At 33.5% G+C, this 17,526-nt stretch overlaps 2 protein-coding genes across 3 annotated transcripts in view; one reads left to right on the forward strand and one right to left on the reverse strand.

Annotated features, from left to right (window-relative positions):
- Nucleotides 1-9,021, reverse strand: part of Samuel (SAM-motif ubiquitously expressed punctatedly localized protein) — a 516,854-nt gene extending 507,833 nt beyond the window's left edge. Inside the window, exon 1 of the mRNA XM_074181801.1 lies at nucleotides 8,790-9,021. The gene's annotated coding sequence lies outside the window, so the exon portion shown is untranslated. The remainder of the gene's footprint in view (nucleotides 1-8,789) is intronic.
- On the forward strand, nucleotides 597-15,982 carry LOC111516424 (uncharacterized). 2 transcript variants are annotated; one of them, XM_074181810.1, is made up of 3 exons: nucleotides 597-1,177; nucleotides 13,051-13,278; nucleotides 15,492-15,982. In XM_074181810.1, the coding sequence occupies exons 1-3, from the start codon at nucleotides 745-747 to the stop codon at nucleotides 15,764-15,766; spliced, it is 936 nt and encodes a 311-aa protein (XP_074037911.1). In that variant the 5' UTR covers nucleotides 597-744; the 3' UTR covers nucleotides 15,767-15,982. The 2 variants fall into 2 exon arrangements, with proteins under 2 accessions (XP_074037911.1, XP_074037912.1); XM_074181811.1 differs by having other exon boundaries at nucleotides 13,051-13,318; nucleotides 15,492-15,629.
- Nucleotides 15,983-17,526: the final 1,544 nt, after the last annotated feature.

Below are 17,526 nucleotides of genomic sequence, written 5' to 3' on the forward strand. Positions count from 1 at the left end.
TTGCTTCACAGATTAAATGAGAACTTAAATGTACCTACATAATCGAAAATAGATGATTCCATTGGTTTTTCTTCATGTTTTTATCTAGAAGAAACTTATGTGCATGGTATACACATCTTCATGAAGTGTTTTTTCATATATTTTTAACGTTTTCCTTATTTAGAAGCTCCCCACTATTTATACAATAATGGAGACATAGAAAACCGAAAAAATGCATCAGATACAGCAAATTCATCTAGACATTTCAAGGAAGGATATTATATTTTGAATGTCAATTTATGCTGCAGTTTTGACTTATTTTGACTTGTTTACGAAAATAACTACAAAATGTTTTATACGTTAGCTTCTTTAACCTTTTCTATGAGGTACATCTATACGAGATAAAAATTCATCTGTTGATTTTTACAGGATGTATTCCAATTGAAAATGTTCACACTCTGCAAGAGAAGGTATTGAACACAAAACCATCTATAAAATAAAATCAATTTAGTACATATTTATTTCAAAAATTTTTCGTAGGTCTGTCTGAAATCATAGCGCTTGCGCTATTGTCATACAATCGACAAAGTAAAGGATCTGCATGTATCACGCGTCCTTCCATCCTGAAAACTCGATGGGGTGCTATGAACAAAACATTGATTTTCCCCAGTTACCTACATTTTGCGCCACAAGAAATGATCGACCGATTCTTCATTGAATATTATATCAATAAGTGGTGATACGAGATAAGAGATTATTTTTAATATGATCACTGAAAACGAAAATGGTCAGAATCCTCCCATTGTCAACGAATTCAGCGTGGTAGTGACAGTTGTCAAGATTGTGATTTTTGCAATATTTTTGTTGCCCTTAGCTCAGTATTCTATAGATATGAAAACTGATGGAATAGATCCAAATTCGACAGAAGTGAGTAATAATACCATGACAACTGGTAGCATAGTAAATGTTGAACCCAACGTAAATGTAAGTGAAAAAATCAAGGCTTACTTTGTGAAGAGAAGGTTGCCTGCCCAACCATCTTGTCCAACTTTAGATAAAATGAAAATCTTGAAGGAAATTTGTGAGGAGTTGAGGAAAAAACATGATATTTGTACTCCTGAAGACAAATTCAAACAAGATCAACATAAAATTCCCGAACGGGCTTCTGTTAAAAACCACTTGAGGAAGGAAGCAGAGCGTAAGTACAATATTCTTGAAACCAAAATTTAAAAAAATATTCGACGGAAAATTTCCTGAACAATGCTGTACTAGAGTCATTTTACTATTATATCCAAACAGTTTTTTTTTTATTTTCACTAATAAATAAAGTATGGTGTCATCTATAGAAAACAAAACATTAAAATATGTTTTATATCATGAATGAATTAAACTTTCCAAATCGTTCTCTGGAAATACTGTAGACAAGTTTCAGCGACATACCAATAAAATCAATAATATACGACATCCAATTTGATATGACGGATTTGATAAAACTCAGAATATTATAACTATTTGTACACTGTCATTGCAACTGTTTTATGGGCTATCAAAAATATGCTGGCGAAAATATACGCAGTAAATCTTGAGAGTGAATAATCGAAAACGTGTCACAGGACACAACTGGTAGGAAACGAACTTTTCGCAAAAATACAAAAAAAGTCAAATTTGTTTGTGAGGGAGGCAAGTTCAGACTGCAACTTTCCAAGTGGAGGGTGGCAACTCCCATTTTTTAAAAGAAATAGGGTCGAGTGAGACCTCACTGCTTCATTTTTAGAACTCGATATACACTGTGTCCAAAATAAGAATGAACAGCATGGGGATATCGGAAACGGCAAGTGATACGGGGTCGATTTAATTAGAAAAAAGTATCGCATTTATGTGCCTAATAATATGACATTTAGAAAGTTTCAATATTCCGAGTAGTTTCGGAAATATCCGAGAAAAACCGAAATTTGACAATTTCGTTTTTATTTTCTCCCAACTTTATTTTCAAAGGAAATGTAAAACAAGTAGCACTTTGCCATGGCCACCTTTTAAGGGCTACACGACAACGTAAGCAGAATTTTTCTGCGACGTTCCGTCTTTTAGAAAACATCATCAACTATATTTTTATATGGGCCGAAACTAAAATATACCCTTCTTCATTTTGAAAATTATGAGAGTACACTTGATTCTTGATATATCCCCAAAGGAAAAAGTCTAGTGGGGTTAGGTCGGGGGACCTTGCAGGCCAGGATGTATGACTATGAGTACCAATCCACTGTCCTGGAAAGCAACGGTTCAAATAATCACAAACAATTCTAGCGTTATGTGCTGGAGCACCATCTTGTTGAAATCAGCAGCTATGAGTAGCCGCTAAACGCAAATTATCTAGAGTGTTTCCAAATTATTTACTAACAAATTTATGTACCGCTCTTTTGTTGAATTGGTTTGGTAGATAAAAGGTCCAATTACATTCGTACCAAGAATTCCAAACCACATGTTGAAATCGAAACGATGTTGATGTCTGGACACTTTGTGTACACGCGGATTTTGTTCTGACCAATAATAAACATTCCGCCTATTAAAATTCCATTGTTGGTAATCTTAGTTCCATCAGACCAAATAATTTTGAAAGGGAAATTTTCATTGTCTTGGCATTTACCAGTGTACCATTCACAAAAGGTTGGTCGCCTTGCATCGTCACCTAGTCTGAATCCATGACAAATCCTAAATTCATATGGATGATATTTATTTCTTCTTAAAATGCTTGAAATGAAGTGAGCGGTGGATTTGGCTACTCAGGTATTATGTTCAATGGTGTGAGAGGATATCTCAGGATTTTGAACAACGGCCTGCAGCACATCACGATAACTTTCTTCATTAGATTTTGTCGGGAAACCACAGGTTTTTTAAATGATCCGTATTTTTTCAAATTAAGAACTAATCGTTTAAATATTGATTTATGAGGTTGTCTCCTCTCTGGATACTTATTAGAGTACGCATGTTCAGCATCAACAGAATTTCTTTGACACAAAATGTAACATGACAACATATAAAATTTTTCAGTATTCGAAAAGCTGCGGTAAAATGTCAAAAATTCTACAACAGAACATTATGTGTCATTTTTTCCAGCGCGTACACTCTAAAATTGAAGAAAAGCAGGTTAAGTAATCACTTTTCATTTTGCGCGAGAAATCATTTTGAAATTATATTGTGAGATATGTTGCTGTATTCACAATGAAAATGGAGTCGTATACAGGGTATACTTCAGTTTCGGCCCATATAAAAATACAAAGTTGATGGTGTTTTCTAAAAGACGAAACGTCGCAGAAAAATTCTGTTTACGTTATCGTGTAGTCCTTAAAAAGTGGCCATGGCAAAGTGCTACTTGTTTTACATTTTCTAGGAGAAAATAGAAACGAAATTCTAAAATTTCGGTTTTTCTCGGATATCTCCGAAACTATTCGGAATATTGAAACTTTCTGTATGGCATATCATTAGGCACATAAATGCGCTACTTTTCTCTAATTCAATCGACCCCGTATCACTTACCGTTTCCGATATCCCCATGCTGTTCATTCTTATCTTGGACACAGTGCTTGGAAACATCAAATATTAATCTACATATGGGAGCATTAGCTTTCACGATTAAATTGAACAAAATCCGGGCTGGTAAGTCGTTGTCGCATAGAACCTGAAGTACCAAACGCAAACGTATGGCCGTTGACTTAGAAACCTTTGAACCTAACCTAACCTAACCTTTGTCTTCGCAGTCATCGCACATGTTACTGATGGTATTTGCCGCAGTAGCAAACGAAACTACTTTGACGTCTGTCGAAGAAGTTGAGAAATAAATAATCAGCAAAGGAATAACTGCAAATATCTTTGAATTTTTTGTCCATTTCTAAAGATGGAGGCAGATATTGTATTATTTCTTAGCAATTTTTTTGATAGGCAAAATTGTTAAATACGACAAGTTACTGATAAATAGAACATTTTTATTTGTGAAAAATACTTTGATTTTACGCAATAACTTAATGAAAAGTTTGCCATTTCTACACTTGTATAAAGTTCTCCATAAGGTACAATTTTTATATGATTCAGATTGTGGAAGGTAAAAATACCCAAAAAAGGTTTAAATATTGTTTACTCGCTCTCTTTAATATGTAAAATGAGGATACATTTTGGAATTATTCTGTTTGTATCCCTAGTTTGTGCAATAAAATAAATAATTATACAGTATTTCTTCTAAGCACTTAGCACTCTCAATATTGCCTCGGCTGTTATAGCCCACAGAAAAAAACAGACTTTACGAATTTGCGTAATGATGCAATAACATTTTATTCGGGCATTTCGATAATATACCAACCTGGTAGATATTCTTGGAAATTACATTGAAACTAATAATTCCCATGCAATGTTTTCTCAAATTCCACCGTTACGTTACTTAATAAACTCGCACCTTTCTGGCATTTCGGAAGTATTTTTGTCCAACCAGTAGACAAATATTTTCTAAAAATGACTGCCATGTGACCGCTTAACCAGTCTGATTGAACATGAGCATGTTCATTAAACAACGTTCCCCAGTTATCAAACATCAACTTCACATTAATATATTGTTAGTACAAGTTTCAACTTTTGAGGATTGACGTTCTTATGGGAACGACAGTTGGTTAACACAAAAACCCATTTTTTTCTACATGTTTTGATCTTCTTGATCTAACTTAAGCTAGAAATATTCAATGTACTATTTAAAGATTTCGAATCCCTCAATCATAATAAACTAAAGTTACAACATGCAGAAATACTTATTGACATTATAATGGTACTAGCCGAAATACCAAGCTTTGCCAGAGAGTTGATATGGAATTGTGTGGTAGCTGGAATAAAAATAAACATTTGAAATTTCAAGAGGTTGACGGGTATTTTATATGTCCCTACCCAAACATAAAAGACTCGGTCCACATGTTCCAGAATATTCCACAACGTTGGAGAGTATTTTGAAATATTCTTCAATGATCTAGGATATAAGTAGATGTTTTCGAACGTTCCAGATTATTCCTGAATATTCCAAAACAATTGAGAATGTTCCGGGATGTCCTAGAGTGCTTTCGAATAATTTCGAATGTTCTAGAAATTCAGAGAGAGCGAAATTTCCAGCCCTTATATCTTCTTCATGAATACTATAACTCTCTCGATCATTTCTCGATGATAGCTTATTGATGGTAGTTGGTAGATATATATCAACTGTACAGGAAGGATTGTGGGTCGCGTGCAGGTGGATTATGTATATATGCACAGAGCAAGTTATGTACATCACTCATATAGGTCGATGACAATATTGAAGAACTATGGATAAATTTGATTGCTGTTGGAGTGGCTTACAGACCACCATCACAAGATGTTACTATTGTTCTAAATGAATTTGAAAATAAGTCAAGTATCATTTATTTGTCTGTATCACATGTTCTATGTACAGGTGATTTCAATATCAATTTACTCAACTCGACAAATTAGTACGTTACCCTCTTTTTTAAATATTTTGGAAACACTTAATCTATCCCAAATAATTGACTTGCCGATAGAATAACAAAATGGGCTTCAACCTTGATTGACTGGATTATTGTACGATATAAAGATAAAATGGTTTAGATTTTCACGGCTGAGGTTTTCAGTGTCATTGCTTTTCGATTTTGAAAGCCGTTGGATTTTTGAAGAAATTACAAAAGTCCACGGCTTTCAAACTCGAAAAGCAATGACACTGAAATATAAAGACAGTTATAGAAAAAGGGGTCATGGATGTACACTTTTCCGATCACCAACACAGAGAATCTAGGATGGTTAAGGATCGCACTTTGAACAAGATAAATTTGGTAAATTTTAATTTTGATCTTAATAGAATTCCATTATTTCCTATGGGAAAGAAGATCTATGAGAAAGAAGGTATTGACGATAAACTAGATATATATACCTACTTGGCGATAGTATGGAGAAGTTTTTTGATATACATGTCCCTTTCGAAACAAGTAGAATTACAAAGCCTCCTGCACCTTGATTAAGGAATACTATTTCACGAATGATGAAAAGTTAGGAATAAGGGCACCTAGCATCTCTCCATCAGTTGATGTTATATCCGAATATAATAGTAATTGTACTTTGCGACTCCAACTTTAAACTATCCCCAGTCGACCAGTCTTTGGTTTCCCAAACTCTTTGTTAAATAAAAACAAATCAATGTAAATGAATATGATGGTTTGAATATCAAAATGATTCTTCATTGCTTTCACCCATATCATCAAATATTGTCTTACCAATAATGTTTTTCCTTCAAATTGAAAGAAGGCTCTAATATTACCACTACCAGTATTTCTCAAGAACTGAAAGAACTTCGTGCGATAAGCATTTTACCCGCTATGTCAATGCAGTTAATCATCAGCTGACAAATTAATTGAATGAAAAATCAGTTTTACCTCCGACACAATCTGGATTCAGAAGAGGACATAGTTGTACTACCGCCTTGCTGCATAATATTCTCACAGCTCCAGATAAAGGTGTATGTATAGCCCTAATACTTCTCGATTTTAGTAGGACATTTGACACTATAAACTATGACGTACTAATTAATGTCAATTTTGCATCATATAGGAATATCTGATGATGGTTTTGAATTCTTCAATAATTATCTGAGGGTACGATATCATGCAGAGTGTGACAATTGAAGCCAAAGTCGAACTTTCTCAAATTGGAGTCGGGAGTGCCACAAGGCTCAATGCTAGGTCCACTACTTTTTTATTCATACTGTCTGAACTGGAAGGGTTTTTGTAATAAACTGATATCGAAACTAAGTTCTGTTTCGTATCTGATACGAAATCTTAAGCCGATATTAACCACTGAACAGTTAGTAAATTATTACTATGCACATATAGAATCTAGAATCAGATATGGCATATGCATGTATTTATTGCCCAAAGAAAGATCATACGGATTTTAGCAGGCGTTAATCAAATCAAACATTTGAAAATTTGAACTTTCCCGGATATTTTCATTTTTGAAATATGTGTACCTATTCATTCACACCAATAGGTCGAAATACGACCGCATTTCATCTTACCATAAGGTAAATAAAAGAAAGTGCAATGAGTTTTACATAAATCTCGTCAAATATAATATAACCGCTAATTCACCTTCTTGGAGCTAAAACTTTATAACTGCCCGACTCATTGAAAACTACCGATAGAATTCAGGTTATCACAACCACCCTTAAAAGGTTTTTATTAGAACATTATTTCTATACCATAGATGAATTTTTCAATCTTCCGTAATTTTATTTCTCTATCACATTAATTTAATGAAGGTGGAGTTGAATAAAGTTGATATGTTTTGTATACATATATGACAATCTTTCATGTATGTTTGGTTTAATTTCACTCTAAGTATTATTTTATGTATATGTACAAATGTTATTTGTCCTATCCTATAACTTTGTAAGTTCTACAGGATTAATAAAGTGATTTGATTTGACTTTGATTTAAGTGCTTGTAGAACAAATCAGTAATTTTGAAATATTGATTTGAACTTCGCCTTTGACGTAGTCCTAGGACTAGAATTAATTTTACAAATATAAAAAATGTATGTATACATTGACAGAATAAAGACAAATTATTATTATCATCATTATTATTATCTAGGATATTCCGGGATATATTCCATACTATTCCCAAGCATTACACAACGTGTTGTTCTGGAATATTCGAAGTGTTCTAAAGTTTCAATTTAAAAATAAAACGTTCTGTTCACAAGACACTACTTAAATATGAGCAATCAATTAATCTCCGGCACAAATATGAATTATTTTAAATTCTCAACTTGAATAAGTTCAAATGTTTTCAAATGAATTGTTCTTAAGAGAAGATGGAAAAGTTAGATAATAAATGAGAATAGCTATTTGGTTTGAATGCCGTTGAATTAACTGTACGTTTTATCACTTAATTGTTTTTGTAAATTGTTAATTTGTGACACTAGTAATAGTATTAGAAGAAATAATAATTAAAATTTGAACGAATCTTTAGCCAGGGATAACTTATAGTGTATGTGGTGACATCAATGATGCTTTCAAGAATTATAGCATTTATAGGTACCTATATGCATTCCCAATTGAAAAGTCATAATAAAGTATACCTATAAGTAATGGCATGCGCTTGAGCCTTCATATATTTTTCAGTAAAAATAAAATCTTCAATAAAGACTATTTTACGCATGTATATTGGGTATTTTTTTAATGAACAATGCCCGCAAGTGTCGAAATATTTCACACACAATCGACAATGTTTTGAAATTTGAAAATTATTAGGTTAGGTTTTCATTCCTCACTTTTATTTGTATTCTGAAATGTGTCAACAGGTGATCATTTGCGCAATAGATACGCACTATTGAGAAAAGTGGTAGGTATTGGATAACTTCTATCTACTCACTCTATCTAATAAATAATTGTCAATTTTACTTTTTTCGTCTGTAGGTACTATTGGAAAGTGAGAAATACAACTTATAATTGGAGTAATCAGTATATGAAGGAGTTTTGTAAGTTTCTTGGTTTTGAAAAAAAATGAGTCAAGGTTTCAATATTGCAGTTTTTGTACATGTACATTTGATATTTGAATTATTTGCAAGATAGCGATGTATATAAATTGCTCCTATTCAGTTAATGTTCAAATCATATGACAGCCTGTACATAACTTATGCAAAATTCACCTTTAATCATTCATGGAGTCGCCATGATCTAAGTAACAAAAATATTTCGATAAAAAAGAATGAAATTATTGTTTACTTACCTGAATATAATGACTTTCTCACTTCTCTCTACATCGTACCTTCATACTGCCCTGAACACTCATAACTTTTTACACTTTCTGTAACAATGATTAAAATGATCAATCGCCAGTAGGTAAATCAAACAAATGAATAACATTTTAATTGTTGGATTCACACACCAACTGCGACAACACAAAATAAAGTGACATAAAGACAAAAAATTCTTCTTTTTTGCGGCATCATGAATCAGTTCGAATTCAGCGTTGTCAAATAAAAGTTTATATCGGATATATAGCTGACCATCAAAATATTAGTGGTTATGTGAAAAAATTCTCGATAATATCACTAAGCACTGAGATACCTACTACACCAAGCATATTGTTTTAATATATAGTCTCTAATATGACTTGAAAAACATATTTTTTTTTCAAATGTTTACCGATTATAGGTATACTGTCAAATAACAATCACTGACTTTTATCATAAAAAGATCCTTGGAAATTATCTCATTCGAAAATACATATGAGAGGTTGTTTCAAAAGTAATCATATGCCTAAGTTTACGTTGGATGCAAACCTGGTTTCATTACAAGAGCAAAGCATAAATTACAGTATGATCAAAATAATGAAATTACTAATTACATACCCCAACATATATTTGGAGTTTTATGAACCAAGAAATAAATGAATTAGCTCACTTTCATAAAATAATACTTAGGTACGAGTTAAAACGTTTCAACCATTTGAGATCTAGGAAATTTTGATGAAAAATATTTTTAGTTTCGCTACGACGGTCCATAACGTCAGCAAAAAGTTGTTCTTGTTCGGGAACGCTACTCAAAAAATATTTATTTATTCATCAATGTCTATTGTGTCCCCTTCAAAGTAATCCCCCCCAGACATAATACACTTGTGCAGGTGTTTTTTCTAAACCTCGAAAAAATTCTGAAATACACTTTTTGGTATGTTTTTGAGCTCTCTCAGCGATTCGGTTTTCATCTCCGCAGTCGTCGCAAAACGGCGTCCTTTCATGGGACTCTCCAATCTTAGAAACAGGAAAGGGTCGCAGGGGGCCAAATCTGGTGAATTCGGTAGCTGAGGCATGATTGCGGTGTTGTTTTTGACTAAAAAATTACGAACAAGCAACTACGAGTGAGCAGGTGCGTTATCGTGATGCGAAAGCCATGAATTGTTTTTACACAATACCGGACGTTTTCTTCGTATTTCCTCCCGCAAGGGGCACATAACTTCAAGATAATACTCCTTATTGAATGTACGACCATGTGGAAAGAACTCCTGGTTCACTACGCCACGGTAATCGAAGAAAACAGTAAGCAAAACCTTGACATTTGATCGAACTTAACGTGCTTTTTTAGGTTTTGGCTCTCCTGGACTCTTCCGTTGAGACGATCGGACTTTGGTTTCGATTTCGCAACCATATAACCATGATTCGTCACCAGTTATGACCCTTTTAAGCAAATCTAGATCGCTATTGACGTCATTCAACAATTCCTGACCAATGCTCAGGAATTGTTGAATGCCAATATTCTCAGCAACTCTAATAGTAATTCAACGATTCTCCTTAACAATTTTCTTATCTTTCTCAACGTTTTCATCGGTTGTTGATGTGCTGGGGCATTCACATATTCTCGACCTTCTGTGAAAAGCTTGTATAGTAAGCGCCAACTAAGATGAGATTTTGATGCGCATTTTATTTACCCTTTATAGGATTATTCAACCAGGTCTAGAAAATCTATTTCCCAGCGACTTTCAGGTTTGATATTCAACCAGTTTTCTTGTTTATCATTTTACAGACGCTTTCTGGTTTGAAAATAGACCGCTTGTGCGTAACTCCAGAAATCAGTCTTAAGTGGTGGAATATTCGACCAGTATGCTCTCAGGTAGAAGCAAATTGATCGCGCGTTTTTCACATCGCTACAATAATTCTCATAAAATATTAGTAACAGTGCTGAGTTTTGTGTAATAATTCGTGAGTATATCTTGTAATATATGTAGATTACGGTAGTGATGAAATAGAATCATATGAAGTTTGGGCTAGGATAATTGATTGATTCATGAAAACATATCCTACATAACCTAAAATAAGAGTATGTATATTGTGATCGCAAGTACCATGCACAAAATTGACAGCAAGTCCACTTATGAGAATGACTAAACAAGGAACAAAAGTGAGTGTCGAATGTCCAGAGAGTATAGATGCGTATAACAAACATATGGGAGGTGTTGATATGTTTGATCAACTTCATTCCTGCTATTATCTGTCCTGGAAATCCCGAAGATGGTGGATCAAATTATTTTATTATCTTTTGAATGCCAGTATTGTAAATGCATATATCCTGTACAAAACTACTTGTTCCCTGCAAGATACAAGGATCAAACCAAAATCTCACTTGATTTTCAGAAGTATATTAGCACAGGATTTCCTTTGTAGGTTTCTTGAATTTGTTCAGAATAAATTAAGGTCATTGTAACCAATGTATCGTATCAATATATTCCACAGATTATGCGTGCCTGTAACATTGTATTTTATGTCTTCGCTTGAATAAATTCATTATTATTATTATTATTATTATTAAATCAGCTCATTGATAACTACAACGGGCGATCCTCAGTGGGCTCTTGGAAAATAATTGGAAAAAATAAAATGAAAAAGATAGATGGAGGAGCTGTCAGCATCGAGAATAGTGTGAGGCTGACGAATGTTGGTGATCAAATCTCAAAACACACATCTCGTCGATGCGCGAGATGTAGTATACAGGAAAAACCAAAACGTTCAAGTGTTGAGTGTGTGGCATGTGGTCTCGCTTTGTCTATTCCGTTTCGCTCCATTCCACAATAAATGATTTTGTTTTTTACGATTTCCTTCCCTTTCTACGATATTTACACCCTTCAAATATTAAATGGTCTAATATTCGACCATTATCCGTTGTGCATTTTCCACTTGCAGAAACGGACACTGGTCGAAATATCACCCATCACGAAAAAAACCAAAAGGATTATTTTTTTCTTCAAATATTCTTTAATTCATCCACCTAATGATATAACTAATCTATAACCTACATGAAAACAAAAATAAAACACAGATATATATTTGCCCTATAATAGTATATTATGCAACGATCATGTAATGATGGTTATTAAGACACGAGCATTAACCGGGATACGAAACGAGCCGAAGGCGAGTTTTGTATGGTATATGCGAATATATTAATAACCATTACATGAGAGTTGCATACGCTATTTTTTCTAAACCCGATAAATAATGAAAAACTATAAATATTATATTTGTATTGAACACATTTACAGTAATTAACTCATATTTTTTAAAAAAAACACAAACTTAATGGTATTATCATGGATATATGAAAACTATAAAGATTCTAATTATATTTATATTGAATATAACAACTGTAATTAATCTGATCTTTTCAAAATATTGGAGTCGATGGTATTCCTTCTATATCGCTGTTTTCAGACATTTTGATAATATAGGTAGGTAAAATGAAAACTGATTTTGACAAATAAAGCAATCAGTTACTTAGGTTAGAATCTAGGACAAACAAAGGAACAGGATTCTTGATTGAAAAATTATGGGTTTCTATTGGTTGATAATCTGTATCGTTATGAAAAATCTGTATCATAATGGATATCATTATGAAACGGATTATGGTCATATAAGTGTATTGTTAGAGTACGGGTGTAGAAAAAGGGTTAAAACCAAATTGAACCCGCCCCAGAAAATAGCTATTAGTTAGAAAAACTGATGTCAATAGTACAGTGGCCAAATATGACTTAAGTGGACGAGTCTTTTAACTCAGAACGATTTTACCTTTCTGCGCTGACTCATTTAAGTTGTCGTCGAATATAGCACTTTCAAACATTTTTCTGCCTCAGAGTATAATCACCGTATGCAACTGTCAACATCTCAAGTTTTTTAGCACCTAATTCTCTTTTTTACACAAAATTTCATGCAAATTCTTTGATCAACTTTTTTCAATTGCAGAAAATCGTCGAACACGCAAAAGACATCTAATTTTTATGCCTCTCATCAACAAACTAAACAGCTAAAACTGTGAACATATGTTCGAGACGAGTGTCCCAACTTAAAAAAGGGCTAATCGAATTTACGTAGCCCGGGAATTTGAACGGATTTCATAAGTGTAGAAAATGTTCTCTGCATCCCATCCCTTTGGAAAGATTACTCTTAGAATTAGCGTCGTCTGTGTAATTGATGTACGATATTAATACTCTTATATTTCAGTACCAACCATCGTGAATTACGCTCTGGGAATCATCTTGATAGCATCGCTAGGAGCAGCCCTCTTGGAACTCTACAAAGCCAAGATGCAACCAACAAAGAAAAATGGAAAAAGTCCCCTCAGTCGAAAATGTTCATTGGCAGAGCTAACAGTCTTGAAGCATCAACGAAAAGAGATGTTAAGAAGGGATTCGTTGATGGAGTTACCAGAGGAAAATCTCTACGCACTGGGTAGGAAGGTGTCAAGACCACCTTTGCGTTTAAATTAAAGGTAGCGCATTTGGTGGTTTTTATTTCAAATGATTTATGTAAAAATGTTGAGTGCCGAACCTAAATTTTTTGATGGATTGACTAAAGATTTCTGAAGTAGATAATTTTCCATTTATGAAGCAAGAAATATGTTATCATGAAAATGTTAATCGTCCTATTAGAAAATTTAAATAAAAAATTAATATATGTTCAGAGATATCGTGAAATAGAATATCTTATAGTGACATTTTATGATGAGATCGTTTTTATCAAATAAATATTTTTAGAATTATACAATTATTTCCAGGTGTGGAGAATAATATAATAGGCTTCCAATAACTATATTTAGGCCTAAAGAGCAATAAATAAAATCAGTAGTTAATAAAAAAAAAAAAATAAACGGAAAGTAGAACACGGAAAATGGAATGATTAATATTTGAGCTGAGTCCAGAAGTCTTATTGAAATTTCTTAGTGAAATTTCAATTAATCAGAAGACACTATTAAATAGGTCACCTTTCAGATTTTTACAAAAAGTAGAAAAAAAATGTAACAGTTACATTCGCTTCCAAAAAGTTTCCCTTGATATTGATACATTTTTGCGTACATTCAAACCATTTCTCGAAACAAAAAATCTTCTACTCAATCTTAAAGATATCTCAAAAACATGATTTTGGAAAGCTTTATCAGATTTTCAAAGTGATCGCCAGTCCACGCATTCATTGTTTGACATAAGGGAATAAAAATGTCGGTAATTAATAATTAATTATTCGATATGCTGTATGGGATCTGATAACGACAATGATGTATCATCTATTATTAAGCGCTTGACCTATGGCATGGATTATGTTGGCATTGGACGCTCTTGTATTGTATTAGTATCGTCTCTTATCGACAATTTTGTTTGTTCACGTACCCACTGAAGACGACTTTTAGATGAAAGTTAGGGCAGTGGCCAACTGCTCCAGAGCCCATTCAGCGAACACACGTCATTGTCTGTGGTCATTCACCTTCAGTTCCTAGCTCAGTTGAATTTTGTATGGATGCAGGCCCATGTCACGAAGTGAAAGTTGCCAAGTTGTGGCCTGCGAAAGGCCGAGCTTTTGTGAGCGACGCGAAATCGACTGCCTAGAATTCTCCTGCATACTCTCACAGACAGCGGCGATATTTTCGGCAGATCTTGCGTTTCACCGACGTACGGGTGTTGGTCAATCGTTAACTGAACCAGCGGACTCAAATTTATCTCCACCAAATTGCCGAATATTCATCTCGCTAGGACGATTATGGCGACCGAAGAATGGGAGAAGCGTGCGACACGTTGCCCAAATAGAATACCAATTTTGATAAAACAATTTTTTTATTGGTTGCGTTTTGAATGTTATATCCGTCCATGGTTATTTGACAAAACAGACTGAATGAATAACAACTAATTCAAGGACAAAGTGAGATTTTGAAAACTAAATAAACACATTTTTGTTACTGTTTCATTGCTTTTCAACAGCCCTAATGTTTCCGCACCCTCATTACTTCTAGGAGACTCCGAATGATGTATGAAAGTACAGTGTACAAACGAGGAAATCGAAACAGAAATGAAAATTATAGAAAGATGTTAAATAAAACTAAAATGAATAGAATAAGAATTATGACATATAAACGGAATCTAGGAATAAAATCCAGATACGAAAACACGACTAATTTGGACCGTGTAAAAGATAAGATATATAGATTTTCAAAGCAAAAACAGTAAGAAAAAGACCAAGAGGTCGACCAAAAAAAAATGGTTGGAAGATGTGAGAGGTGCCAAGGTAAAAAGAAATGTGATTGGGGGAGACTACAATAAACCACACAAAGTAGAAAAAAATGGAAGAAAATATAGAAAATAACATTGAAACAACTCCTACACGTGACTTACACCTATAATTGTATACAAGGCGTTTGAGGATTGAGTCAGATCTTGAAAAAAGAATAAACACTTTTTGTATACCGTTTTTATTACTTTTCGAACATTTCTGATATTTCCCCTCCCTTATTTATTTCCAGATTTTTACAATTCATGAAGTTAGGAATATATCTGACTGATGATAATTTACATGTGTGGTACTGAGTGGACATTCCCCTGTTTAAAATTAATTAAAATTTTAGGAAAAATAATTTGCACAAAATAACTATCATCACTTACTGAAAAAACATTTTTCAGGTTCCAGACCCCCTCCACTACAACGACGTTGTTCTTTTCCGGTAGGAACAACGACCTCTCCTTTTGACAGTTATGGAATAATGAACGATAGTCGTAGGCCATCCATGATTAGACAAACTTCGGTAGGTGATACTAGACGACAGTATATTGTTTATGACAGCAGGAGGCAATCTATCGTGATCAATAGCCGTAAAACTTCTATAGATTATGGAAGTATTTCCGTTGAAAGCTCTCCTGAACGAAGACATCGCTCGAGACTGGTAAACAGACACTAAAAAGGGATTATGACAGAAGAATGAAGAGCCTGTAAAGGAAAAGCTACACAACTCATTATATTTTTGTGACTACCATTTCAGGGACCTGAAAATTACCTAATTGATATTTTTCAATTTCTTATTGAAACTTAATATTTTGTAAAATTCAGGTACTCTAGATGAAAACGAAATTATATATATATACCTATATATTTATTATATCTATATATTATCCTGTGCAAATGTTTTCATTGCTTTCTGGAGTTTCCCTGATTGCATACCACGTTGTGGAACATTGTTTGACAGGATTTTTCAGGATGTGTTTATATAATATGAAAAAAAAAACTATTCACAACTTTTTTGAGTTTTGAGAGTTTATATTGAGTTAACTGTGTCAAACCTATGATTTAAGTCCTCAAGTCCTCAAGTTGTACATGCTGTTGTCATGTTGTACATGTTGTTTTTGAGTATGTCTTGTTATCAAATGACATTCTAATAGCACTGAAATGATCTTGTATGAGTAGCATTTTGAATCCAATTTTTTCAAGCCTCATGATAAGAATTAATGGCTTTCAAGAGTTGAAAAATGTTTTTGCAATGATAAAATACTCAAAGAAGTTCTTACCAGTTACTTCTCTTATAATGGCAGTCTTACTCGTTATAAAGAGACCTATCAGGGTAAATAACTCTTGGACACAATGATCTCTTACACGAATATGGAAAGTGTTATTTTGGATAATGAGGCTGAGCTCTCCAGTATTGGAGCAACCGGATAAAGGTGTAGACTGGACTGTATCCATACAGTGAATATACATGGGTTCTGCTTATGTTACTACTTGGTAGGAGATCATCATCAAAAATTGAGAAATAAAACTTTCTATGTATATACCACTTATCACTGTAGTTTAGTAACGAATACCGTATTCGTTCCAATATATGTATGTATATATATATATATATATATATATATATATATATATATATATATATATATATATATGATATATATCAGTCAAACACCTTCAAAAAACAAACTTACTCTATTACGCCAATCACCAAGCTTTCGTCTCTGAATAAAGACTTCATCAGGATGAAGTAATCTTAGTTTTACAATTGAAAATTTAATATTGATGAAAAAATTTTACAAAATTGGCGCATTGATGTTAATAATGTCATAATTTTCAGAAAGGTTCGAGAAAGGGTAATGCAGTCAAGCTGCTGGAAAATAATTCCATGAAAATCAAAATATAAATAGATAAGTACTATTCCGATCATTCCCATATTGATTCTAATTTACGAGCCACCGGTAGACAGCTGTTTCAGCCTTGACTTGATCTACAATTTTTTTCATCATTTCTTGTCGCCCTCTGTTTTCAGTTGGCACTATTTAGTTTCGTGATACTATCCTCAACTTCCTCCCTGCATCTGTTTCTCGGTTTTCCCCTTTTCTTTTTTCCACCAATTTTACTTTATAATTTTCTGCTGACATTCTCATTACGAGTTCAACCCAGTGTAGTCTTTGTACCTTTACGACTCCTATGCTAGCCGGCTCTTACTGTAGATATTTCTGTTCTTGATTTGCCCTTCGTTCTCATGTGTCTCTACCCGATTTTGATAGCTTTTGACTTGCATCTCAAGGGCAAATATTAGGCCTACTACCCCCTATCTTTTCTAAAGCCAGCAAGATATGGTTTATTTTTTCTTTCAACCTGCTTTTCATCGTCATTAATTAGCCACAACTCAAAACTCAATATTTATATATAAAGTAATTTCCATTAAAT

Source organism: Leptinotarsa decemlineata, unplaced genomic scaffold (genome assembly GCF_025532065.1).
Source record: "Leptinotarsa decemlineata unplaced genomic scaffold, Ldec_3_MD MMD2_tig00026316_RagTag_RagTag, whole genome shotgun sequence".
NCBI lineage: Eukaryota > Metazoa > Arthropoda > Insecta > Coleoptera > Chrysomelidae > Leptinotarsa > Leptinotarsa decemlineata.

Bases quoted from the DNA above. Each gene is read 5' to 3' on its own strand.
- LOC111516424 (XM_074181810.1), top strand. From the start codon at position 745: ATGATCACTGAAAACGAAAATGGTCAGAATCCTCCCATTGTCAACGAA. The intron at 1,178-13,050 runs GTAAGTACAATA...CTTATATTTCAG, and splicing joins CTTGAGGAAGGAAGCAGAGC to TACCAACCATCGTGAATTAC. The intron at 13,279-15,491 runs GTAGGAAGGTGT...AACATTTTTCAG, and splicing joins GGAAAATCTCTACGCACTGG to GTTCCAGACCCCCTCCACTA.